General features: G+C 39.4%; 1 protein-coding gene across 9 annotated transcripts in view; it reads left to right on the plus strand.

Annotated features, from left to right (window-relative positions):
• Positions 1–27,290, plus strand: part of DISP1 (dispatched RND transporter family member 1) — a 93,771-nt gene that overhangs the window by 26,144 nt on the left and 40,337 nt on the right. For 3 of the 9 annotated variants that reach the window (XM_048502624.1, XM_048503058.1, XM_048502705.1), the window contains exon 2: positions 15,414–15,557. The exons of 4 other annotated variants lie outside the window; for them this stretch is intronic. Coding sequence is in view for 1 of the 5 variants with exons in the window: in XM_048502408.1 (XP_048358365.1) it covers positions 19,385–19,420 (36 nt within the window). In the remaining 4 variants the exon portion in view is untranslated. Of the gene's footprint in view, positions 1–15,413; positions 15,558–19,291; positions 19,421–27,290 lie in introns of those variants that run through there. 2 more of the 9 variants (XM_048502408.1, XM_048502878.1) reach the window with 1 other exon arrangement.

The following is a 27,290-nucleotide window of genomic DNA, read 5'->3' on the forward strand; positions in this document are numbered from 1 at the left end:
GCTCATTGATTCACGGGAGCAAACTTACAAAGTAGTACGATGTTATAAGCATGGAGAATTGATTACAAGTCCAGTATACAACCTCTGCTTTACAAGGCAAAGTGTTTGATGTGCTAGCATTGGGGGTGAATTGGTGGGGTTCTATAAGTAATCAGGGCCTTGGGCTTTGATTCTGGCAGAGTCACTTAACCAGCAGAATAGGTATGATTGTAAGTCCTTAAATTATCTCTAAGTAATATACTCTGACTTCTTGCAAAAATTAACTCTGCATGAAGCCTAACAATTTTTTTTTCAAATCTGTAGGTACTTCTACTTTGCAGGGGATTGATTGTGCTGTACTGTGTGCTGTACTACTTAGTATGTGGAGCGCTTGTTAGAAATTCTCTGCCAAACAAATGAAGCTAATAGTCCAGACTAGCTCCTTGTATACATTGCTAGCTAAGGCACAATTAATTCTTCTAAAATTCAAGAAATTGAAAGCTCCCATGACACAAAGATTACTGGCACTAAGCATGTGGCAAGCTGAAAACTGATGGCCTTTCTGAAGAACAAATTAACTTACTTTTTTAAAGTCCTATGGAAAAATGTGTTCTTGTCTAAAAACATTTCCCACAATATTTTTACATCGTTAACATAAGGTAGCGTTTGTAAACTTAGAATCATAGAATCACAGAGTTGGGAGAGACCCCAAAGACATGTACAATAAATGGAAAAGGAGGGAAATTACTAAAGAAGAATTCAAACAAATAGCCAAGACATGTAGGGAGAAAGTCAGAAAAGCTAAAAGGGCTTTTTTTGTTATGTCCGTAGCAAAAGGAAGAAAGAGGATATGATTGGGTCACTGCGTGGAGAAGATAGTGAAATTCTAACAGGGGAGAGAGAAAAGGCAGAACTTCTCAACACCTTCTTTGCCTCAGGTTTTTTTCCAAAAGAAAACCAGTGCTCAACTGGGGGGAAATGGTGTGCTTGCATTGCTTGGTGTTGGCTTCTGGCTGCGTTGGTGGACTTGGCCAGTTCCCGCTCGTCCTGGAGCGGTGCCAGGGGAGATGCTGGAAGTGACCAGCCTGACTGAGTCGTGGGCGGCAGCGCCCACTTCTGATGCAGCCATGGATGCCATCTCGGGACAAGTACTCTCATTGATTTCAGATGACCATAACTATACTCCTTTCCACTCAAAGATAAAAGTGCAGTCGTCAGTACTGTGGCAGAAGAGAAAATAGCATGCTTCCGCAGTAGAAAATAGTCCCGAATGCCTGTGAACATTAAAATTCATTTTTAAGCACTTTGTGAAAACCACCATTCTTTGCATTACTAAACTGGTACGGTGATAAAAGAGCATTTATAGTGCCTCAAATGACTTTCCTTTTTCAAACAGTGTCATTCTTTCCTGGTGAAAAAATGGCTGAAAGAGTGGGAGCAGGCTTTTCAAACTCCACAGAGAACTCTCCTTGCTGTTATCTTCAAATATAATAGGAGAGAGTAGACAATTCAAAGCCAAACTCAGCAAATAACCCTGAATGTGTATTGACACATTAGGGAAGAGCATCTGAGCATAAGCATCAATGGATGTATTGCAGAAACCTTGAGGTTAACTAGCCTGTCTTCTGCGCCCATCTACAGGGAAGCAATGGCACACAGGAGGTGGAGTTTTGGGGATGCCAGGCAAGAAATGTCCTTACAGCTCTGGGACAAAATTATGAGATGTGAAGTATGATAGTCTTTTTTTCTTGCTGCACAATTTGAGGTATTGCACATAAGTATCTCTTCAGAAACGAGCCATCAACATTGAAGAAAATACTTAGTGATGTAAACAGCTCCCTGGATTTGCCATGCATTTCCCAAACAACACTGTATGTATTTTGAAAGACTTGGCTTAGCTGACAATCTTCGTTGTAAGGATTGCACCATGACTGACAAGCCTGAAATCATAGTTGGGAGGCGTTGATATCTGAGAAAGATTTGCCAGTTTTGTTTTGTGGGGAGGAAGATATTTTTTCTAGATGAGACACAGGTGATTTCAGAGCACACAGTTTCAACATGTTTGCAAGACACAACATCAAGTTAGCTAAGGAGGCATTTCTTAGGGCTTGTCTAGAGGACTAAAAGAGCTATCTGGCAAGGGCAGTCACTTGATTTGTTGCCACTATGGGATCAAGGAAGGGTTTGTGGAGTATGCATTGCTTCTGTTTCAATCAAAAACAACAGGCGATGACCATCAGGAAATGAGAACAACTTTGAAATATGGCTTGGCATGTTGCTGCCTAAACTGTAATTGTGATCGATAACACCTTTTATCTTCCTGAGAAGATCCCCACGACTGCATCCAGAAAGGAAACCATCAGGTCAGGGCTCACGGAGAAGGGGTCTCTTTGAAGCCCAAACAAGTTAAGCCTGAACTTATTCTACTAGTTCAATTATAAAAGCACAGATTCATTCACTATGGAACAGACGAGATGGCTGTTGCTGCTGGGTATCAAGTCCTTTGCCTCCCTCCCTCCCATGCAGAATTGAACCCCATTGAGTTGTCATGGAGTCATATAAAAGGACCTGTGGCAATAAATAACGCAACCTTTAAAGTGAATGACATTAAGATTTTATTTCAGGAAGGAGTGACTCCTGAGATGTGAAGCAGTTTTGTGAATGAAAAGGGGAAGCAATTGTGGGATCTTGTCTTTCTTCAAGAAAACAATGAAATGTCCTCAATAAAGATTCCTTTGGGGTCATTGTTAATAAATGAATGAATGTATTATTAATAAACCTGTTAGTGTTGTGAATAAATATGTGTATATTTTCCCAATTTTTATGGGGGTTTTTATCAGAAGTTGACAGAAAATGGCGGCCACTGGAAAAAGGAATGTAAGAGCTGTAAGGTGTGGCGAGGAGGCAGGAAACATGAAGTGGAACTTTGTGTGCCTCTCCATGGGCCACTCCTCAATCTCCTAAATTTCTGCATTCCAGTGGAAGGGGGAACAGAACTAGGTAGGCACTAGGACCCCCACAAAACATTCTACTATAAAGAAGGTCTAAGACATGGCGGATTAATGTATATTTTAGTGGAAAAGAGTATAAGAGCTTGCATCTAACAAAATACAGCAAAAATAGAATTTGCCACTCAGGATAAAGTAAACGTGAGGTGAAACTTTTCAATCTTAAGTGCATTGTAATGTCTTAAGCAATTTCAGCATGAACAGTCTAATTTATGGACCATGTGTCCTATTAACACCATGCTACCAACTTGTTTTTCTTTATCAATCCCGCCCACCCTTCTTTAATTATTTTTAGCTCTAGCTGTTCGATTTTGATTTTAGAATAGTGGTTTTCAAACTTTGGGCAGACCCTCCTGGGACTTGCATGTGAGATACCTGCAACAGGAGTGAGTTCCAGAAAGGGAATGAACCCTGTGCAGACAGCTACTTTCCTCTTATAGTCGAGATCTAGCCTTGTGGTCCTCAAGACTACTTTGATCCTGGAAGGGCTGAAGCAGGGAATTGATAAGATTTCATCTTATGACTTTCATTACCTAAGTCATCCTAAGCTACTAATTAAATCAAATGTATGGATGCATGTGGGTATGAATGGTTTATTATTTTTATACATTTCTGTCCTGCCTTTCTGGGGCTTTTCTAACATTTGTAGAAAGATCTGTCGTTTGACCATGATTCAAGTATCCACAGATGGAGCAATGGTTAGATATATTGATATCTAATTGATGTTTATTTTGACACTTCTAGCAAAAAAAAAATAGTACTCCATGTTAATTTTAACTTATACTCAGTGTACACTGGTCCCTATTTTATCTCAATTTTGCTAGCTGATGAAGGGCCAAATCTGGAGTTCTCAAAATTATACTTAGGTAGATCAAAGGTTTCTGAGAAGACTGATTCAGTTTTTACCATGAGTAAGAAATGCTGGGTTTATCCCTATAGTCTAGTAAAATGTATTTGAGTGTCTTTTTAAAATCTTTTTTCTCAGTGTTTTTAAGTTCTGTGCCATGTTAACAGCTGGATTAGCTGTTATATTCAAAGGAAAGAAGTGTGCTAGTAAAACAGCTTCAGTAAAGTTTTACTTTGATCACTTTCCATTGTAGAGTGCAGCCTCTAAAGAACTTTGAAGGATCACAATAGCATTTACATGCAATTGCTGGAAGATTTTAAAATTATTACTTGAGAGAATAAATACCATTTTAAGCATTTCTTTGAACTTTTGGCCATTGTTCCCAAAGAGTCTTTTTTTATTTTATTGAATTTTTTACACTGCTCTTTCCCAACCAAAGGCCACACTCAGGGTGGCTGGCACATACATTTAAACAACAAAAATAAATCAAATTCAAATATAACCAACAATCATAAAAGCAACAAGATCACAATAAACATTAAAAATGCTACCCCAAATTTCAACTATGATGATGACTAGAATTAAAATTCCACTAGGGTACCCATTAAGGATCCCCACCAGACTGGGGTCAGGACTGTAAATGTTCTGGCCCTGGTTGAGGCTAATTGAATGTCCTTGGGGCCAGGGACTACCAGTAGGTTACTGTCGGTAGAGTGAAGTGCTCTCTGGGAGCAATATGGGGACATGTGGTCCTGAAGATATGAAGGTCCCAGACTGCTCAAGGGCTTACAAATTGACCTTGAAGATGATCCTGAGTTAAACTGGTAACCACAACAGGTGTCAGGGTGCAGGTTGAATGTGGTCCTGGTAAGAACTCTCACTGCTGCATTTGGGACCAGTTGTAATTTCCAGCGCAATCTCAAGGGCAGGCCAGCATTGAGTGAGTTTCAGTAATCCAGCCTGGGGATGGCCATTGCATGGATCACTGTGGCCAGGTCCAAATGGGATAGAGAGGGGGCCACTTGTCTTTGATTCTTAAATGAGATTAAATTGGTGCCTTTGTTGTTAAAAACAATTATTTTGCCCCAAAGAGAGAGAGAAAGAGAGGGGGGGGGGAACTTTAGAAGTTTGTATTATATTATATGATATTGGTGTACATCTAAAGTCCCAAAGTAGTTTACAGATTTTTTTAAAAACATAATGAATTGCATCACAAAAGTTCCATGCAAAGTGGGTCTCAGCTGAGGTGGGCTTGTTTGCTTCTTTCTTTCCCTCTTATGGCCAGTTTTGTAATGGCATTGCACAGATCAATGGAGGAGTTACTATGTGTATTTCCAATTGTAATGCCATTTACTGTGAACAGATAGTGAGACTATAGTTTGAAGAACTTCTCAATAGAGATTTTTAAAGGCAAGACAAGCTTCTTATACCTTGAAAGTAAGACCTTGTCTATAAAACTCTGGCTTCTGAAAAAATATAATATGTTTTGAAGCAGTGGTAATCCTCCCAGTGTGTCTTAATGTACTTATACTTTAATTTGCACACATTTCATGCACAAAAACCTACTTCAGCTGTTCCAGCAGACAGTGGATTTGGAAACGTATGTTCATGTCTTTTGACGTTTAAGTGGTTATGTCTGAAACTGATTAAGCCATGCAAAAGATTTATGTTACAGCTTGTCAGCTGAGTCAATATCTTCTTGAAATATGCTAAAATATTTTTGCATTGATGTAACACTTGTTAAAAGGAATTTATTACCAAATTATTTAAAGTTAGTTTATAGCTAGCATAGGCAATGATTTTGTGTTTTAAAAATTTAGGTGGGTGCACTAATCTCTCACGTTTGGCATTTGTCGTGAATACGTCAATGTTTCCATGCCGTAGGGGACTCTTAGGTCCAGTGATCTTGCTGTAACACTTAAAAAGTAGAATTAGTTGATGCATTAATCTTCTCAGAATTAATCTTCTCAGAAATAAAAATATTTGTAGCAAGAACATGTTCAATATCCAAGTCTTCCCAAAGTGAGTATAATGTGTGTTACCTTTACAGTGTGACGACTGTTGATGTAGTCTGCTGTTTGTTGAGAAGAGACTGCTTCAGCCTAATAAAGGTCTCTGAATCTGAGAAAAGAGACTGCTTGAATAGAAAAGGCAAGCTTAGTTAGTTAGTTAGTTAGTTAGTTAGTTAGTTAGTTAGTTAGTTAGTTTAGTTAGTTTAGTTAGTTTAGTTAGTTAGTATAGGAAAACCTTTAGGCCAGTTGGAGCCTGGAAATGGTGCCTGGAGTAATTTAATTGTGGTCGCCATCTATAGAATGTTTTGATATTGATATTGATGTTGTAGTTTAATGTTTGTATCTATACTTGCCATATTTTATATGGAATCTTGTATTTTGCATTATGATGTGTGTTAGTCTCCCTGAACTCGGCTTTGGCTGGGAAAGGGCGGGATAGTAAATCCAATAAAATAAAATTAACCTTTCAGTTTGGCTTCTAAAGAAATACGGAAAAGGTTGAAGAGTAGTTGCGGCTTAAAGCAAATATTACAAAAAATACTGCAGTACTTTTAATTATGCTACCAAGAAAGCAATAGAATACAATCCAGTAGCAACTTTAATTTGGAAAAGAACAATGCTAATGTACAGATGCCATGTGCATAAGCGTGGAAGGAATAAAAGATGAACAGACCTGGTTACATGGGCTAAAAATGTATAGATCTTGGTCATGGCAGTCCTTCCTCAAACATCTCATCAAGTCCTATCTGAACCTCCTGGTTTCCTAATTGTGAAAGACATTTTGTCCCAAGACTAGTCTTGTCCATTCCTTCCCTGGAGGCTCTTTTCCTCTTGCTTGTTCTTCTTTGTTTTCCTGTAGCATCCTCAGATGCGATGTCTCTTAGCAATGATGACTTTCCAGGTAAGGTGTAAGGAGCTATGTTTTTCTGTGAGGTTTTTTTTTTAGGGGGGGTGCAGCTGTGTCAGTATTTTCCAATGAAAACCCACACTGTAAAATCAGTGTGACCAGTTGAAGCATAACCGTCTTGCTATTTATTGACTGGAATATTTATATCCCTCCTTTCCTAATACTCAAGTGGCTAACTAGAGTAAAATGTCAGCTGGAATGCGGTAATGCCAGAGAAGGCTTTTTTAAAAAAAAAAATACAACCAAGAGAGATAGAGGCTAAGAAGTTTGTATATTCAGACCAATGAGATCAGCATCAGCTAATGGCCCTTTGGAATATACAGATTTTGTGTGCAAAGTGTTCCATAGTCTTGGTCTACACCAAGGGACACAGTTCTATAGGAGGACAGTATAAGTAACAGCTGGCCAAAGGAGTCCAGTTGGGTGCATACAAAGAGATGTATGTTCCAGCTTGTGAAAGGAAAGAACCAGCACCTTACTCTGAGCCAGGAGGAAAATTGGAAGCCAATGGAGCCGTTTCAAAAAAAACTATATGAAGTTCAAGCAGGCTGCCACTGTTAAAAGATGGGCAACTGCATTTTGCACTAATTGGAATGTCCAAGTTGTTTGCAAGATTACTCCCACATAGTGTTCTACAAAAGTCCAGCCTAAAAGTTAATGTACCATGGATCAGTGTGGCTCGGTGGGAACGATAGTGTTACAGAGCCAAGTATGTGCGGAATGTAATTGACAGAAGGTGCTTTTAGCAATAGCACCAATATGCTTTTCTGGCAGCAAGTTCCCTAGATCCAAGAACTTTCCCCAAATTATAACAGGTGATAATATAACATATACTGATTCATTATACCTGTAGTGACCTGTGGCTCAGAAGAAATACATTTGAAAACTTGTAATTTCTAAGATATAAAATTCAAAACCAATGCTCTTTAGTTTTACTAGTCCTTTGTCTCTAGGCAAATTAGTTATAAAGCTCTGTGACTTTAATTATCAGTTTGCACGGCCATGTGAGCAAAGCATCTCCTAAATCCAGTTCTTCCCTTGAAGGCGTGAGAATTTCTCTGCTGCTTGAGATTTGTGCAAATTATCAGCACTACAAGGGAATTGCATCACAGTTCATTTTTGTAATCTGGGAAGCGCAAATATTTAGAAACACTCTGTGTAACAATAGCAAAAAGAGAAGTAAATTAAAGTTTTCTCAGACCATGTCCTGAACTGTGTGTGCCTTAAAGATGAGGAAGGATCCTCTTTAATGCAGTTGTTTAAAGAAGGGGGGGATTATTCACACCCCAAAAAAAGGCAAAGATGAAGGTTTGCTTTAAGATTGTAGCTTTAAACTTCGTTTTGCCAGATTCCATAGCATCCTGGTGTAACAATGTGAAACAGAACTTGCTACAAAATGCAGATAAGTTAAGAAATGATCATATTTACTTTAGCTGTTACATCTATTGATATGTCTTAAAATATGGTGTCTTTATATACAATACAAACTTTGTAATTAACATTTTAAAACCTAATTGTAATGCAGGCCTCACTGTCGGGTAAAAGCATAGAAGCTTGCTTTGTGTCAGTTCTGCTTTTGATCAGAAATCTTGTAACTCTCATGAATCTATAAATGTTTCACAATAAAATAATTAAAAGCAACAATATAAAACATTAAAGGCCTTGCGAAGGATTCAAGCCCACAAAACTGGGATCTTGTATGAGCCACTCTGGTGATGTCTGGCTTCCACATTTTTTCATATTCGCCCTGCCTAATAGGTAGGAACCAGGATCTCACTTTAGCTACTTAACAGCTTTCTGTTTTGGATATTTTTTTCTTTTAGTTACTTTTTTCATCTTGATTATCTTCCTTGCTGATATATCTTTGGGTTAATAGAAAGGTAGACCATGGGCTTCATTTCTCTCATGTCTCAGATGGGGTTATACTGGCCTTGAAAAGCCAGGTTTGCATCTTCGGAATGCTACTCAACCGCAGTCACCTTAGAAAACCAGATGGCCGCAGTGGCTCAGAGTGCTTTTGCTGGACATCAGTCATGTCTGTTCTTGGTTCAGTCAGCTCTAGCCGCAGCGATCCATGCCTTAGTTACTGGACTATAGCAATGTATTCTACTTGGGGATACCTTTGAAGAGTGTTTGGAAGCTACAACTAGTGCAGAACACTGTTGACTGAGGTCAGCTATCAGGAGTGTGTGACCACACTATTACAGCAGTTACATTACCAATCCACTCCCAAGGCCAGTTCAAGGTGTTGGTTTTGACCTTTAAGGCCCTACACAATTTGGGACCGGGGTATCTGAAGGACTGTCTTCTCCCATATGCTTGTGCCTGGAAATTAAGATTAAAGCAAGAGACTCTTCCTGACTTCACCATCAGTCAATGAAGCTTGTTTGATGGGTGTACGAAAGAGGTCCTTTGCAAAGGCATCCTCAAGATTATGGAGCAACCCTCCCAGGGAAGTGTGCATGAGGCCCTTCACTTTCTGTCTTTAGGAGACAGTTTAAGACTGTCTGATTTTGGATTGCATTTGGTTAAGTTTCCTAGCAATCACGTTGTGATTTTTTAAATGTTTTTAGTGTATTCTATTTTAGGTGTTTTATTGAAGATATAAGCCACCTGGTGCTCTGTAAGGAAGGGAGGCAGGTAATAAATATTTTACATAAAATAAATAAAAATAGGTTTGTTGTGGCTAGGAAGAAGTACATTTTGTGATGCTAGTGCCCTACATGACTGGGATCCTCAGCAACTTGTTGCATCTTTTTAATGTCTCCAGTCTGCTTACTCTGTGCTTTTGCTTCTGGGCCCCTATTTCTACTTCAATGAAACTTTCCCTAGTCCAGACTGAGTGAATGGAAGAGACAAAGAGCAGTACTTTACGCCCCTGTGATCATACCTTTTTCTCCCAAGAGCAACTTGGTAGAGAAAAGAATAAAATCCAGGGGCAATTCCTACCTCCTCCTCCTCAAAAGTTGATATTAAAGACAGGACTAACCCAGGTCATCAACTAGTAAATTAATTTTTATTGTTTATCTGAGAAGGTCTTGAAGCATCTCAAAACGATGCTTCTAAATACTCCAGCAGCAAATACCATCATCAGTAAGAATAATTCTTATTGGGTGGGAAGAAAGACCCAAGGATCCCAGTGGTAAGTTGGAGAAATGTTGTAACTATGTAGGTATCTTTGCTGTGCGTTCTTCATCTCAGTTAATTTACCATTAGGGTTTCTGTTTTGCATTGCATTATATTCTGTTCTGCATTACTAGTGTTTTGAATCTGATCTTGGGAATTGTGGGGGCTACTCCATGATGGACTCTGTCACCTGAATCTTCCTTGAGGCAGGATAATATTGGATATAAAAAGCCCAAATACCCTCTTACCTTCCTCAAGAACAGGAGTTTGCATAAGATGTTTTTTGCCATCTTCACTACCACAGCATGCCTTTGAATTGGTTCTAATAATTAGGAAACATTGACACAAGTCCTCAGCCACTTGTGTACCCATTTTTTTAACCTCTTGGACTTCTACACTAAAGAGAAGAAAGAAGATGCCTCTACTTATCAATAAGCTCTATAGAAAAAACACAGTTGTGAGGGAAGCTATAGGTTTTGATGGGGCATATAGTCAATGAAGATAATGTTGTACTGTTCTCCTCAGATGAGCATCAGAACTTACTTGGCTGGAGTAGGTGACAGGATGCCCACACATCCATCTGACTTCAAATTGGACTCCCTCCCCGCAAAAAACCCACTCTATATAATTGGAGCTGTTTTGTGTTTAAGCACATAAAACTCCTTCTGTCACATCCAGTTTTGGCACCTCCTGCTTATTCTATGTAAGTGCCTTTCCCTCTTATGCCATTATAAGAATTAACAAAGTTGCATTTCAGACACAATTACAGAAGCCACAGAGGAACTATTTACATTTATCACACTTTAGATATGCAAATGTGCTTGCTTATTCAGCAGCAAGAAATTTGTCTTTTGTGCTCTTTGCTTAAAACAGATTTTTTATCATGTTGGCATCTTCTAGTAGAATGGAAAATCATTTGTCATTAGTTAAATTTACAGTGGCAGTTTTAAATTTTGAGGAAGCTCTAGTGACCTCTGGAAAGTAATTCATTGAACCTGTCACTAATAATTCAACTCTATAGCTAATAGTACTGAGTTTAATCCAGAAATTATGAGCTAGGCCCCTTTCCCCCAGGGAAAAATTTCTTACCATCTTGAAGAGTAAGAGTATGGGTACACTTTAGTTAAACTAGGTTGTAGTAGGTTTTTACTTTTTGAAAAGGAGTTAAGCTTGCTTTAAGCTCCAGAGTATTTTACTTCAATGTATATGTAATAGTATACTTGATTTCTTAGTTTGAAGTTCCTAATTCTAAAACTATGCCCAAGTTTGCCTGAATCTTAAATATCAGGATTCTCACAAAACTTTATATCCTGTTTTCATCTGTTTTCTTTCAAGTCATTCTGAGGGTTTTTGAGACTTTCAGGGCAATGTGGAGAAAGAGGCTGTTGCAGAAAGAGAGCTTGCATCATGTTTAGAATATGTGTGAGAGATTTTGACTTGGAGTTAATTGAAAGGGTAATCTGGTGTATGGAGTGTCTGGCTCATTTCCCTTTGTTTTTCAATCAGCTATTCTGCCTATAGCCAAGACCAGCCAAAGATTTCTTTTAATTTGTTTAGGGTCGTTTTTGGTTTTTTGCTGCATCTGAATGATAGATTTTTCAATTGCATGCCACACAGGGGACTTTCAGGGGGGAAAGTGGGTTGCCAGTACTTTAAATTTCTTTTCTGTTAGCAACTCTGGTAGGGTTACAGTTATGTACAGTGATAGGGGTTTTTTTGTATGTGCGTTTTAAGGAGGTTGTCTTGCATTCAGGTAACATTCATGTAATCATTTCAAGTAACTAATGTTTTAAATGATTTTAAACATCTACTACTAATATTAATTAGTAGCTAATAATGAGAGGTATCAGATTTCATTTATCATGCAGCATGCGAAATCAGTGTGTCCCAGAGAAATTTAGCACATACTTCTGAAAGCATTGATGGTGTGCATTCTAAAGGCTTCATCACTGATTTATCTGCATGTGGGAGAAATTCCCAGGCTCCTGTCTCTTGGCAAAGTGACAGCTAGAAAAGATTGTCTCTGCATCAGAAGATCTGTGTTTGGGCAGTTCTCTCAAAAACTAAGCCGTAGAGTGAATAAACATTTAAATTTGTGCTCAAATAACATTTCTCTTGCCTTGTCTGCTTCAGCCCTCATTAGTGTATCAGCAAATCTCAAATACAATTCTCTGTATGCGCTGTTGCCATGTCCAGTTTACTTGAACTACTTGGACTTCTTTTGTCAGGAAGGAAAAACCTAGTCTGGTAGTTATTTCCAAGAAACAGGGCAGTATTCAGTAAGTGCTCAATAAAGTCAGGGGGGAAACTTCTTATTGTACCATCTGAAGTTTTGTACTCTACTATCTGGAAATTGTTTGGAAAAATAATCCCAAGTGACTGGAGATCTTGGTGTTACAGTTCTCAAACAAGTACCAGCCTCCCAGGTTGAAACCAAGATTAATAATTCAATAATAGAAATATTTGTAAGAACCACATACATAGCTTAATTTGTTCATAACTGATCATTCATAGCCTTCCACTGCTTACGTTTGTGGAAAAATCTAACAAGGCTTGTGCTGAACCTGTGCAACTAGTCATAGTTCAGATTTTTCAGACTTTTTTCATAACCATTACTCCTAGTGGGTCCTTCAAACAAAACCATAAGAGCTAAGTTCTAGGGCAAAAGGACTCATTTATTCCACTCTGAACTTTGCCTTATATGTCTCAAAGTTGCCTCAAGAGAATATCCCCTCACCTTCTTCCTTTCAAACACAATTGATCATAAAAGGACAGGTGGTATTTTTAATAAATATTTGACAAACAACGTAATGATTACATATCAAGATGGTAGGATTTTTTAAAGTGCTGTCCTTGACCAGTTTATGATGTGCTATATATGATTAGTTGCATCATTTGTTATGTTTATGAATGATGGGTTCTCTTATATCATTTCTCTCCTTGCTGCTTGTAAAACCAAAAATCCAGCCTGGGGTTTTGCGTGTATACTTGTTAGAATAAGTTTCCTATTACAACTCAAAAGTGGAAAGCCAACACCTGTGATAATGGAATGCTTATGACTATGTAACTTCTTATAAATGTTAGTACAGCTGCACTTCAGCATTACTTGTTCATTATTGTGCATGTTGAAGGATCATGCACCATACTTGAAGTTACAAACAGGTGTGCTAAATGGCAGCTAGAAAGTCAGACTCTTGTGACTGGTGACATGATTGATTTTTCGTATTCATTCTGACAAGTTTGATCAAGGCATTCTTATAACACTGTTGAAACGGACACAGATTTTTGTACAGGCACTTTGTATGTGATGCAGGGAGAGCCAAACTCATCTTCTACATGACCTGTTGATGGCTTATCAAAATCCTATCATTTGAATATACATTTCATGTTTAACACATTTAATTTGTCATCATCCTGTGATTAGTATGAAGACTTTCGGTTATTTAATGACATGGTAAATATAACAACTGTGCTTAGCTGAGTAGCCAACACATAGGATCAACATAAGGTATATCAATATAGAGGGTATCTGAACAGTTGACTGAATTTCTAGGGAATAATTCATATGGTGCAAGAAAGCATTGACCTAGGGCCCCTTAGCCCAGTCTGCTTTTTTCATTTCTGTGTGATGCATACATGCCATTCTGGCAACCTTTGACTGACATGTGGAACACTGCATGCGCATAGAGCCTTTCCTGGCAATTGTACCTTTATGCAACACCTAGCTTTCAAGTTCTGCATAGGGTTATGTGTGTATGTGTTGACGGAGAGCCAGTTTGGCAGGGGGGAGGATGGTTGTGATGTGGTTTCATTGATTATAATTTTTCCACTTTCCATAATATCCTGTGATCTAAAAAATATATGGAACCAGGTGTCTAAGGTATAACATATTTTAGAAGAATTGCATTATACCAGCTTTATTGCCACAAACCTCTGTATCCCTGAAAAATGAAGGATTGCATAAAATGGCAAATGAATGGGCATGCCATACTATATGTTATTCAGTTTTAGTACTTATTCCTGCAAATATGTAAAATATAGTAACTTTATATGTATGAGTAAAGTTTATTGGCTCATAATTAGTGCTCAAAAGGTTGGCACTGGACCCACTCTCATACCTCATAATAAGCCACTAGACCAGGGGTAGGGAACCTGCGGCTCTCCAGATGTTCAGGAACTACAATTCCCATCAGCCCCTACCAGCATGGCCAATTGGCCATGCTGACAGAGGCTGATGGGAATTGTAGTTCCTGAACATCTGGAGAGCCGCAGGTTCCCTATCCCTGCACTAGACCTTTTGAGTTGCCAGAAAGGAAAGACACATGTGACCTGACTTTAGCAAATTTCACAGCTGACTATATGAAGTGAAATGGAGATCAATCAAATAGATTTTGTGGTTTGATTGAAACTCCACAGGTGTATGCATAATGTTCCTTTTGAACTAAAGAGGCTATGTTGTTATTTCTGAAGAAGTGAAATTAAAGCACGTCTGGCAAGTCTACTTCTATTGTTTGAAATTCTTTCCCCTTTTGGTTCTTTTTCATATCTGGCATCATTACTTGTCTTGTTTTTATCATTGCCACGTGTATTTATGTTTTAGGGAAAGAGAATAATCATGTATGTGAGAATATTCTCACATTTAGAAGGAGGACATCTTATAGCTAAGGGAGGCAGGACAAAAACTAACACTTCCTGTCCCTCTGCTGGGGACTCATATGGATCAGTTTTTCTTTCTGCCTTGCCTAGGGAGATCAGCGCTATTTCTTTTTTTTTCTCTTCTAGCTTTGCTAATTCTTCAGATCTTCAGTCACAGCAATACTTGTGGTTTCTCCTCTCTCTTCTCAGTTAGAGCCTTCCTGTCTTCCCTGTGCTGTCCCCCTTGTAATGGAGGCTGCTGGGGAATGAGACAGATCGGGTAGAGATATACTTCTCTCCAAGGAAGACATAGACCCAGGTCTGCTATCCTCACAACAGCCAGGAGCTCGCATGTCTCAGAGTAACACCAGGAGAGGCGGAGGGATGCATGAATGCCTCAGGCTTCCTAGCCACAAAAATGAAAGCAAAGCACACCCAACAAATAAGGCTTTAGCCATGAGACATTATTCCCACCTTAAGACTCAGAGATACTGTTACTGAATTAGACATTATTCTCATTTGAAGACTCAGGGATGTTGCTATTGGAAGTCTAGTTCTAAGATGCCCTCCTCCTCAAGAGTGGGAATCTTTCCATGAAGGTATTTTCTTCGCTGAGGCAAGGAGGGCATCTTACCCATCCAAAGAATGCAAAAGAAGTCAAGAATACAAGTCGTAAATCTATGCAGAAATCAGAAGAAGAATATTAAGTTGTAATCATAAACCAGTACATCTGAACTTCCCATAAATAAGACAAAAGGATCTGGTTTGCTTCCTTCAGCTGTTACCAGTCTCTCCACTTCTGTTATCTGATACCTTCATTGTCATAGCAGCGTTCTTTCACCTGTTCCAGTTTTTCTTCTATATTGTCATTTCCCCCCACTTTTTGTTTTAATTATTAGCTTGGAAAGTATTCAGACTGATCCACGGGTTCCTGGCATGGGGGCAGAAAGTGAAAGTTTTGGTCCTGCTTTCCTGAGCAGCCAGTGAGAATAATCCAAGCTGTAAGATGCCCTCCTTACCCTAGAGCAGAAGAAACCCTCACAGTAAGTTTCCAAGGTTCCATTCTGTGGTGATTAATGTTTGCGGGAACAATTATCAAGTTATAAACTTATAACTTGAATAATAAATAGCTGGGGATCAGAATGGATAAAATCAATGTTTTTAAATTTAAAATTGTTTAAAATTTAAATCAGATTGTGATTTAAATTGAACTTTTAAAAAGAAAAGGCCTGTAGATGGAATGAATCGGTCTAAAGACAATTTAAATAGTTTTCTATTTAAGATACATTATTGATCTAAAGACTATTCATCATGAAATAAGGATTTTTTTAGTTGTGTAGCATGAATCTGTATACCAGTATTCATGCAGTGTTTAAACTTTTTGGTAAATTAACTCCATTAATCCATTCACAATGTCATGCTCATCTTTAAGATTATTTTGGCCAGTTTCTCCATCTAGAAGATATTATCATACATACTTGGTTTTGCAGTTCTAAAAACTGTGAATTTGTGTCTGCACAGATAACATGCCTCTTCTTCACAGTGGAAATGTTATAGAATAAAAATTTAGAGCTGCGAAAAAGACTTTAATCCCATTTGCAAATCTAAGTACTCATTAAGTGCTAAGTTTCAAGAAGTTCAACAAATAGAAGATAGTTTGTAGTGGAATAGATCTGCACAAGGAGCTGAAAAGGGAGAGGCAGGCAGTAAAAATGAAAGCAAAACTTTTAAAGCATAATATTCCATAAGTCTTGGAATCTTTGTGTATATAGCCTGAGGCTTATATTATTTTCTTCCTAAGAAGAAAGTCCATAAAAGAGACAATGTTTGAGAATATTTTCATGAAGTTTCTCTACTTATGGGTAAGACAGGCTTTATTCTAAAAAATAAAACCATCTGGTTGTAAATATGAAAATTTTCTAGCACAAATTAGTCTTTATGTAGAAAATCACGAATTAAATCAAGTCCTGCTGATTTAAATCATGATTAAATTGATTTGATTTAAATTAAATCCATTCTGCTAGGGATAAGACTGATGGTCAAAGCCAGCTGTCAAGAGCTTATGACTCCATATTACAGCAATTGCGTTGACTTCTGACCTACTTCTGTACCCAATTCAAGGTGTTGTTTTTGACTTTTAAAGTCCTACATGGCTTGGTGAAATTGATGGTGATGATGGTGAAAAGACAGTAATCCTCCACCACTGTTGTGTCTGCACATAATCATCCAGTGAGGTGTTTTGTGTGATCTTGGAGCTTTTACATTGTAACCCCAGGGAACTGGATTCTGACCAGACAATAGCCTGCTGTGATCAATTTGCTACTTACTTTGCAAACAAATCAGTCATATCTACTCTTATTTATTTTATTCAATTTACTATCCATCCCTTTCCTGGACTGGGAGGTAGTTGTCGGATCCAAGGGGTCCAGCAATGTTTTTTTTAAAAAATAGTGGTCTTACCACTGCCTCTTTCACCCTTCCTGGGAATACCCCTGATTTAAGGGAGCAGTTAACAATTTCCTGCAGGGGGCACTGCACCACACCACCACTGGCCTTGACCAACCACAGTGGGCACAGATCAAGAGTGCAAGTAGTAGACTTCACAGTGACAAGTATCCTGTCCACGTCAACCTGGGACTGAAGTGGTCCAATATAGGACCTGAAGACAGCCAAGGGGTCTCCAGTTCTTCTACTGTATCAAAAATTGCTGGGAGATCATGGCGGAGCAAAAAGACTTTGTCTACAAAAAAGCTTGCAAAAGTCTCACAGTTAATGGCTAAATCACTAATTCTTTTAGGTTCTTCAGGAAGGGATGTAAGAGACTAAATTACTCTAAACAGTTGTGCCAGGTGTGAGCCAACAGACACAATGGAGGTCATGCAACATTTCTTCTTTGCTGCCTTCACTGCCATCTCATAGCACAGATGCTTGCTTACATTATGTACTTTTAGCACCTCCTTGTCCAACTTATATGAATAACGTTCAGCTTGTGGAACCTGAGGATGTGGACAAGATCCTTAGAGAGATACCACCTGCTCTCAACCTTTGCTTTTCCTCGGGAAGGGGGCTGGTGGGTGAGGGGAGTGATAAATGCTTCCTTGAGGGTGGGGTTCCACCACCTATCCTCAAAATGGCAGTGATTAGATCTGTTTTGAAAAACCCTCTGTAAGTCCTGCTGTGGTGGAGAACGTCAAGCTGCTCTTTGATCTTCCATTCTTGGACAAAGTGCTGAAGTGGGTTGCTGCTTCTCCGCTCCAGGGACTTTTGAAAGAGTCTGATTTTCGGGACCCACTTCCATTTGGCTTCAGGACAGGATTTGGAACAAAATCTGCTTTGGTCACCTTGACTGATGACCTCTACTGAATAATAGACAGGGAGTGTGACCCTTCTAGTACTGCTGGATCTCTCTGCAACCTTCAATACTGTCAACTACAGTATCCTTGAGTTGTCTCTCTGCACTGGGTCTGAGGGCACTGTGTTATGGTGGTTTAAACTTTATCTGGAGGAGGGCTGTGGGATTTCTTCTGTGCCCCAGGGCCATTGACTTGTTGGGTTCTGCAGGGTTTGCTATTTAATAGTTATGTGAAGCTGCTGGTAATGGTGATCAGGAGGTTATGACTGTGGTGTCACCAATACAGAGATGATACCGAGCTCTGTCTTTCTCTTCCATTTAATTCCAATGTTATTGTTGATGTTCTGAATCAGTGCTTGGAGTCAGTAATGTGCTGAATGAGGATGAACAACTGAAATGTAATCCTGACAAGATAGAGGTTCTTTTGGTTAGTAGAAAGGCAGACTTGAAAGCTCTCCTACCTTGGATGGTGTTATACTTCCCTTGAAATGCAGTTCGCATCTTGGGAGCGCTACTTCGTTCAGCAGTCACTTTAGAAAACCAGGTGGCTGTGGTGGTTGAGTGCTTTTTTCCAACTTCGATTGGTGCATCAACCGCATCCATTCCTGGTTCAGTCTAATCTAGTAGCCACAATAATTCATGTCTTAGTTTCATCCAGATTGAACTATTGGAATACACTGTAATTAGGGCTACCCTTGAAGAGGTTGCAGCTATTGCAAAATGCTGTGGCTAAACTGTGAGTGGGCTATTCTTACATTTTTTTATTTGTTGGCTATTGAGGAAATCTCTGGAGAGGCAATATGTAAGCTTTCTAAATAAATGTTACTGTTTGGAATTTTTTGAAAAAAGTGAGGGCTTTTATTCTGTTGAATGTTTCTCTGTCAGTACAATACTGTAGACTTTTTTCATGTCCCCTGTTCTACTGCAACCAACAGTTTCCCCTGAAATACTGTTCCTGGGACAGTGGATCCATCCAGAATCAGGCACGAAGGGGGAAGTCATAGGATTACAGCGCGCGTGTGTGTGTGTGTGTGGGGGGGGGGGGGTGTGAAAATCTCCCACCCTTTCTATTCACAATAATCTTCTACATGATCCAACCCAAGGCCATTTAAAAGGGTCTTAATCCAGTGTCTAGTAAATTTAATTTCTTCTTTTAAAACTGTAATTAAGAGAAACATTATTACAATCCCCTGGAGAAATAGGGAGACACAAAATATCGACATGTTGCATTCATCTCCTAGCTTTCCAGCCTTGCAGGGAGATCAAGCCTTCACCATACCAGCTGTTACCGTTAAGTCCTTGCCCCTTGAGGTTAAATGGGAGAGAAACTCAGCTGTCCTATAAGAGAGAAAGGGAGGGCTAGAAATTCCAACCCCCATCAAGCTTAAATCAAGGCAGTCTGCCTGTGCTGTGTCACTTCTCTCTGCGGTACTGCAGAGCAACCACCTTTTTTGTTTCTGCTGATTTGAGTGTCTAGTTAACAACATTTGGCTTTGAGAAGATTTTCTAAAATATCTCATGCATATCCGTGATTTTTCTTCAGTTCCCTTTAAGGTAATGCTTCAGTTCAGTATTTTGTTGTTGTTTGTTAACTGTAGAGATTGTTTTAAGAAGAAATGTAAGGTAAAAACTAAGTTTATCTTGCATTTGCTTGGAGACATAAAAGTAATTTTCTCAGCAGATGAAAATTTGAATTGCGCTCAATGTTATCTAAAGCTTAATTACTATGTTTGTTACGTTCTAGAATTATATTGTGCTGATGTTCATTTTCTGTATTAATTGTGTACAGATGTGTTGAGGTATTCCAAATATAGCTTGACTTTGAGAAGTATGCACTTACTGCTTAGGTATAAAATATTTAATTAGTTATATGATTGATTTGTAATTCAGCTATTTAACAATTGTGTGTTAGAACTTCCCTTAATTTATTTCAAATATGTAACTTTGGATAGTGCAATACACTGGATGGTAAATTTGTACAGCTTCTTGTATCATGTCGTAATCAAGTGTGCATAGTGAGATTTTTTACAGTAATGTATCCTTCCAGGATTTGCTACTGGCATCTTAGTTTAAATGTTTACTTTCCATGTTTGCATAACATTACAAATCTCTCTGAAATTTTTAGAAAAACTAGTTTCTTTCAACTGAAAAAGTATCATTTAACCCACCATGAGTATGTGTATGTGTTAACCCACTGCATGTGTATAGAACATTATTTAAGCAAAGGCTGCAAAATAATGAAAACTACTATTTATGTAGTAATGGAAAATCATTACATATTAAACTGTGTAGATAGGGTAATTTTGCTACTTAAATCGAAGTTTCATAGCTTTTAAAACTGTGCTGAGACTTATTATATTCCTTGGTATACCTGGTGTAGAATACCTTACAGCATTTCATGTTGATACGTAATTTTATTATTATTATTATTATTTTATTATTATTAATTATTATTTTAAATATTTTAAATAATTGCTTAATATAGTTGTCTTTTGCTGAACTTAGTAGCTTGAATAACTATCCACGTATGTAATAAGTTGAGCCAGTGTGGTGTGGTGGCTAGAGTGCTAGACTAGGACTTGGGAGAGGGAGACCAGGTTTGAATTCCTGCACTGCAATGAATGCTTGCAGGGTAGCCTTGGGCCAGTTACATGTTCTTAATCTAATCTACCTCACGTTGTGATGACAAGATGGATGAGAGCAGGATGGTATAAATTGCTTGGTCCTCCTTTGGGGGAAAGGTGAGGTATAAATGCATTAAATAAATAAATAAAAGTAATGTTCAGTTATCTGTTTTACTCTGAGCTTCGTGAAATTTTACCCTAAAGCAATTGCACTTCTATAATCAAACTCCTACTAGTTAATTTGGTGTGATCGGAGATTGTGAGGGGAAAATAATTAGTAGTTTTACTGCTCATCTTTCTCTCTGACACTCAAGGCAGATTACAAAATATAAAAAGCAGTTCAATTGGAAAGCATAAAGTATCCAATAAATGGTGCAATAGGACTAGAACAGGGGTAGGGAACCTGCGGCGCAAGAGCCGCATGCGGCTCTTCTGCCCTTGCACTGCGGCTCCACGAGCCAAACCGCCAGCCCCATCCTTGCCCAGCCTGCAGGCAGCAGGGCAAGCGCATCAATTGCCCGCGGCCGGCTGGGTTGCGCCGCGGGCTTCCCCTCTCGCCCGCTTTGTTTGAGCGGGGCGGGTGCTTTCCCGCCAGCTGGTGAGACCGAGCCACCGGCTGCAACCTTGCCCGCCCTGCGGGCAGCAGGGCGAGTGCACCAATTGCCTGCAGCCGGCTGGGCTGCACCGCGGGCTTCCCCTCTCGCCCGCCCTGTTTGAGCAGGGCGGACGCTTTCCCGGTGGTTGGTGAGGCTGCACCGTGTGCTTCCCCTCTCGCCCGCCCCGTTCGAGCGGGGCGGGTGCTTTCCCGGCGGCCGGCAAGGCCAAGCCGCTGGCTTCATCCTTGCCCGCCCTGCAGGCAGCAGGGTGGGCGCACCAATTGCCCGGCTTTCCCTCTCGCCCGCCCCGTTGAAGCGGCGAGGCCAAGCCGCTGGCCCCATCCTTGCCCGCCCTGCAGGCAGCAGGGCGGACGCATCCATGCGCTTCTCAGAATGAGCGGAGTAAAAGGTAAAAAAACCCAATATATATAGTGTGATCTTTATTTTAAATGTAAAAAATTATTTGCGGCTCCAAGTGTTTTCTTTTCCTGTGGAAAACGGGTCCAAATGGCTCTTTGAGTGTTAAAGGTTCCCTACCCCAGGACTAGAATTACAGAATTAGAAACAGAAAATTGCTAAGACAATGGATTACAAAAGTGAAAGACATTTCAGTCATCTACAGTCTTGAGACATTCTTACTGTTGGTAGAATTTTTATAAGGCTTTCAATTTCATCTCCTCAACTCTGTCCACATTCCCATTAGTTATTCTTTCTGCCAGCAGAGGGTTAATTGGCATCCTCAAATTTATTCCATTCTGTGCCTGCCCTCAGTGTAATTTGTACAACCCTGGCATAGTGATCTCTGAACACTCTTTCAGGGGCACTGCATTTCCTGATGAAGCTTGCAGCTCAGGAAATCAAATAAGGATTTCTTGAGGTCAGGAGAGGCACATGAAGTCACTTGGAGTGTGGATTGGCAGTGGCATAACAAATATGTTGATGCTTAAGAGCTTTGTTTTGTAGCTCTGGTGTTATATTGTGACTAACCTGTTTAGCCAACAAACATGTAGAGACAAGAACAAATGATGGCCTCTAACAATGTTAACACATGTACATTGTGCGAATACCCTGTGCAAAAAGTCTTGTGATAGAAGCTTAAGAACATAAAATTAATCAGTGACATCCTGATCCAGAGAATTGTGTCTGTGTGCTAACGCAAGTGTGTGTTTACACACAAGTCCACTGTTCAAGCAAAATTTTGCTAAGGGTGCATTTGGGTTTAGTGCCATGGGTACACTGTCTCACAAATGTTCAGTGTCTTTAGCTAATATGTATCTGAACTCTTTCTCAGAGAAATGCATGGAAATATGTTTATATCAAGGAAGTGTGGGAGGATTTGTGAGTTGTGCTCAAGTTGCAAGCAAGGTACTTGCTTGGGGATGAGGGACAGAGAAAATACTTGAGTGAGCTGAATAGTTAATGAGTTTCTGGTTTATGTTTTATTCAGTCATAAGTATCTTGGGACAGGCCTTTCTTGATAAGCATGTCAGTAAATCAAAAAAACCTGAACAGTTAAAAAATAGCTAGCTGTCCGTGAACAAAATAAAAAAGCAAATGCCAGAAAACTGAGACCAACACCCACATATTGTTAATAGTGAAGATGTTAAGGGAATTTAAAAAATGTGTAGCTGGAAGCCAGAAGCTAAGATTAGTGACATAAAACATTTTTAAAACCCCTTAATTTCTTGAGGAGTACTGACTTAATAGATAAATAGCCTTTGTCCATAAAGTTTTAAGAGCCACCTGTCGCTTCTTTTAATGGGGAAGTGAGACGATGATCCAGAAGAGGAAAACTAGCTTCCACAGCTTTCTTTTATATAGGTTGGAAAGGCTTGTCTCCAGCTGATATATTCATTTTCTCAAAAGAGAGGAATTATATGAATGTAAATTGAAAGGTAATTTTACAGAGAGCTCTTAGTATAATGTGTGTGGATGAGTGAAATGGAACCAAATGCAGTAATCTTGAAATATTTAAGAATAATATTTAGGTGAAAACTTTGGCATCTGAATACATTTTTCATGATTTTACAGCTGTGTTGGAGTTGGATAGAATTTTTTAAAATGAAAAACAACCTGATTAGCATAAATAAGCTAAATAGTTGAAAACTTTCTTTAGCAATGTACAGGAATGAATTCAGACTGTGCCATAGCACAGACTGTTGGAGTTCAATATATTAAATTGTTAAATAAGCCAATTAGCTGATTCCCAAGTATTACAAACCTCTACGTGCTGTACAGTGATTTAAACCACATTTCCAATACATCATTCCTACCTGATTTTTCACTTGTCATTTGAACAGTAAGTAGTGGCAGTCCAGATGGCTTTTCTTGAAGCAGTGTTATTTCAAGTTGCTCTCCCTTTAAATAAAAAAAAACAACTTTTAGAGTAATAAAGATGTCATCTGGACCCAGAGTAATGGGTAAAGTTTATCCACTGCTAAAAGTAACATTCACTTGGGTGAACACAAAATCCTACACATGTTTGAATGTACATTACAGTTTTTCCTGAAAGGCTTGAACTCCAGAGGGCAGCTTGTCTGCAAAGAAAACAGTGCTCAGTTTTTGTTGCAAAGAATGAGCAGGGTTGTTAATGGAAACTGTTCATGAGTAGAGTTGCTGTAGTACTTGATTAGATGAGTTTTTCCCTAGATACTCTGCATGCCACCTGGTGCCCATTTAGACCATTAACTAGTCTGGATTCTTGGCTTCATTTAGATAAAAAAAATCTCTAGCCTTTGTAGTTGCAGGAATATTAGTGAAAATTAGTAATCAGTATTCTACCAAATGCCCTGACCTGGATGGCCCAGGTTAGCCTGATCTCGTCAGATCTTGGAAACTAAACAGGGTTGGTCCTGGACAGTACTTGTATAGGAGACCACCAAGGAATATCAGTGTTGCCATGCAGAGGAAGGCAATGACAAACCAACTATGTTAGTCTCTGGTCTTGAAAATCTTAGTGGATTGCCATAAGTTGTCTGCAACGTGATTCTACCAAATATTCAGTCATAAGCTAGGCTGTTCCCATTTACCTGCATTCTATCCAATGAGTAGAGGCCTCTGTTTTATTTGGGTAATTGACCAATATTAGTATTGATTTTTCTATGAAAATTGTTAAAGGCTCATCTCCAGTATATTTATCTGGATACCTTAAACCATGTTGTTACTTGCAAATCTTGTGAACCTTTGGCACTTCATTACCCTTCTTTTCCTGGATAATGTATAAAGGTGGCATATTATAAGACTATTCTTCAGTAGGCTGCCTAGCTTCTTGCTGTAAGCCACTCATGTTAACAAGGTACATATTATATATAGATGTGATGGACTGCACAGTGAACAGAGCCTAAAAGTGCAAGTCTCTCTGAAGACATGATGTATACATATCAGTGGGGGAAATAAACTCCCCAGGGACAGGAAAGCATCCTGATTGGATGCACTACACTTGTGCTTTGTTTGGTGTAGTAGCTGGTTGATCCAGAGAGGGAGTAGCTTATCTCTCTGACAGAAAGCATTTGAGGATGCTTTTGGATTTTGATTCTTCAGAGTGAACATCTATTGCCTTAACTGTGTGTGAAAACATATCTGCTCTGAAGGTGTATTTCAGGATGAGCTGAGAAAGCAAATAATCCTCAGACTCGGAGAACTGGTTGTTTTATTTAGTGGCAAGGCTGAGGTGGAAGAGCAGTGACTTTCCACAAGTAGCCATACATATAAACATGGATAGAAATAGATCTTCTGGATAGAAGAAAAATTCCTTAAACAGTTAGTGTGGGATTATCCACATTAGTTGGATCCCATCTGGTCTATTAGGGTTTTGCTTTAAGTTTTACGTCAAGAGTTAGATTTGTATTTAAGTTGGGTAGCTAACAAAGTCAAGGCTATGTGTGTGCTCTGTGAAAGGGTACCAGCTTGTTAGGATCCAAGCTCTGTGTTAATCCAGTAACATCAGTAATATCAAACTATACTATTTGAAAAAAAAACTCTTCAACATCTAAGCACGTAAAACATTTAAAGCCTCATTAAGATCTGTGCCAGTGCCTGAAATCTAAGCTAAAGCTGTATATATTTATCTCCTGCCTACTTTCTATTCATTTAATTTTTCTCCCATCCCGTCTCATCTGTTTAATAAATTTTACTTCTGTTCACTGAACCTGCCTCATCATTCTTTGGTGCCATAATAAACGAAATTTGTTATAGGTTAAATAACAGGCTTAGAACATAAGAAAGAACATAAGAACTAGCCTGCTGGATCAGACCAGAGTCCATCTAGTCCAGCATTCTGCTACTCGCAGTGGCCCACCAGGTGCCTTTGGGAGCTCACATGCAGGATGTGAAAGCAATGGCCTTCTGCTGCTGCTGCTCCTGAGCACCTGGTCTGCTAAGGCATTAGCAATCTGAGATCAAGGAGGATCAAGATTGGTAGCCATAGATTGACTTCTCCTCCATAAATCTGTCCAAGCCCTTTTTAAAGCTATCCAGGTTAGTGGCCATCACCACCTCCTGTGGCAGCATATTCCAAACACCAATCACACGTTGCGTGAAGAAGTGTTTCCTTTTATTAGTCCTAATTCTTCCCCCCAGCATTTTCAATGAATGCCCCCTGGTTCTAGTATTGTGAGAAAGAGAAAAAAATTTCTCTCTGTCAACATTTTCTACCCCATGCATAATTTTATAGACTTCAATCATAGCCCCCCCTCAGACGTCTCCTCTCCAAACTAAAGAGTCCCAAACGCTGCAGCCTCTCCTCATAAGGAAGGTGCTCCAATCCTTCAATCATCCTCGTTGCCCTTCTCTGCACTTTTTCTATCTCTTCGATATCCTTTTGAGATGTGGCGACCAGAACTGAACATAGTACTCCAAGTGCGGTCGCACCACGGCTTTATATAAGGGCATGACAATCTTTGCAGTTTTATTCTCAATTCCTTTCCTAATTATCCCCAGCATAGAGTTTGCCTTTTTCACCGCTGCCATGCATTGAGTTGACATTCCCATGGAACTATCAACTAAGACGCCCAAATCCCTTTCCTGGTCTGTGACTGATAGCACTGACCCTGTAGCGTGTATGTGAAGTTTGGATTTTTTGCCCCTACGTGCATCACTGTACATTTCGCTACATTGAACTGCTTTTGCGATTTCTTAGCCGGCTCTCCTATTTTATCAAGGTCCGCTTTGGAGCTCTTCGCAATCCTTTGTGGTTATTACCCCTTTACATAATTTGGTGTCATCTGCAAACTTGTCCACTTCACTACCCTCATCTACTTCCAGGTCGTTTATGAATAAGTTAAAGAGCACTGGTCCCAAAACGGATCCTTGGGGGACACCACTCCCTACATCTCTCCATTGTGAGAACTTCCCATTTACCCCCACTCTTTGTTTCCTGTTCCTCAACCAGTTTTTAATCCATAGGAGGACTTCCCCTCTTATTCCTTCATTGCTGAGTTTTCTCAATAGTCTCTGGTGAGGAACTTTGTCAAAAGCCTTTTGGAAATCCAAGTAGACAATGTCCACTGGTTCCCCCTTATCCACATGTCTGTTTACACCCTCAAAGAACTCTAGTAAGTTTGTAAGACAGGACTTGCCTCTACAAAAGCCATGCTGCCTCTACAAAAGCCATGCTGACTCTTCCTCAGCAGGTCTTGCTTTTCTACATGTTTAATAATTTTATCTTTAATGATAGATTCTACTAATTTACCAGGAACAGATGTCAAACTGACTGGCCTGTAATTTCCTGGGTCCCCCCTAGACCCTTTCTTAAAGATTGGTGTGACATTGGCCATATTCCAGTCTTCAGGGATGGAGCCTGATTTCAGGGATAAGTTGCATATTAATGTGAGAACATCAGCAATTTTATGCTTGAGCTCTTTAAGAACTCTTGGATGAATGCAATCTGGGCCAGGGGATTTGGTAGCATTTAGTTTATCAATGGCTGCCAGAACTTCTTCCTTGTCTACCACTAACTTCACTAGTTCCTCGGATTCACCTCCTAAGAAGCTTGGTTCAGGTGCAGGAATTTTCCTCACCTCCTCTTGGGTGAAGACAGATGCAAAGAATTCATTCAGCTTCTCTGCAATCTCCCTGTCACCTTTTAGCACACCTTTTGTTCCTTCATCGTCTAACGGACCTACCGCTTCCCTAGCTGGCTTCCTGCTTTTGATGTACTTGAAGAACTGTTTGTTGCTAGTCTTGATGTTCGCAGCCATGCGTTCC

Source organism: Sphaerodactylus townsendi, linkage group LG01 (assembly GCF_021028975.2).
Source record: "Sphaerodactylus townsendi isolate TG3544 linkage group LG01, MPM_Stown_v2.3, whole genome shotgun sequence".
Taxonomy (NCBI): Eukaryota; Metazoa; Chordata; class Lepidosauria; order Squamata; family Sphaerodactylidae; genus Sphaerodactylus; species Sphaerodactylus townsendi.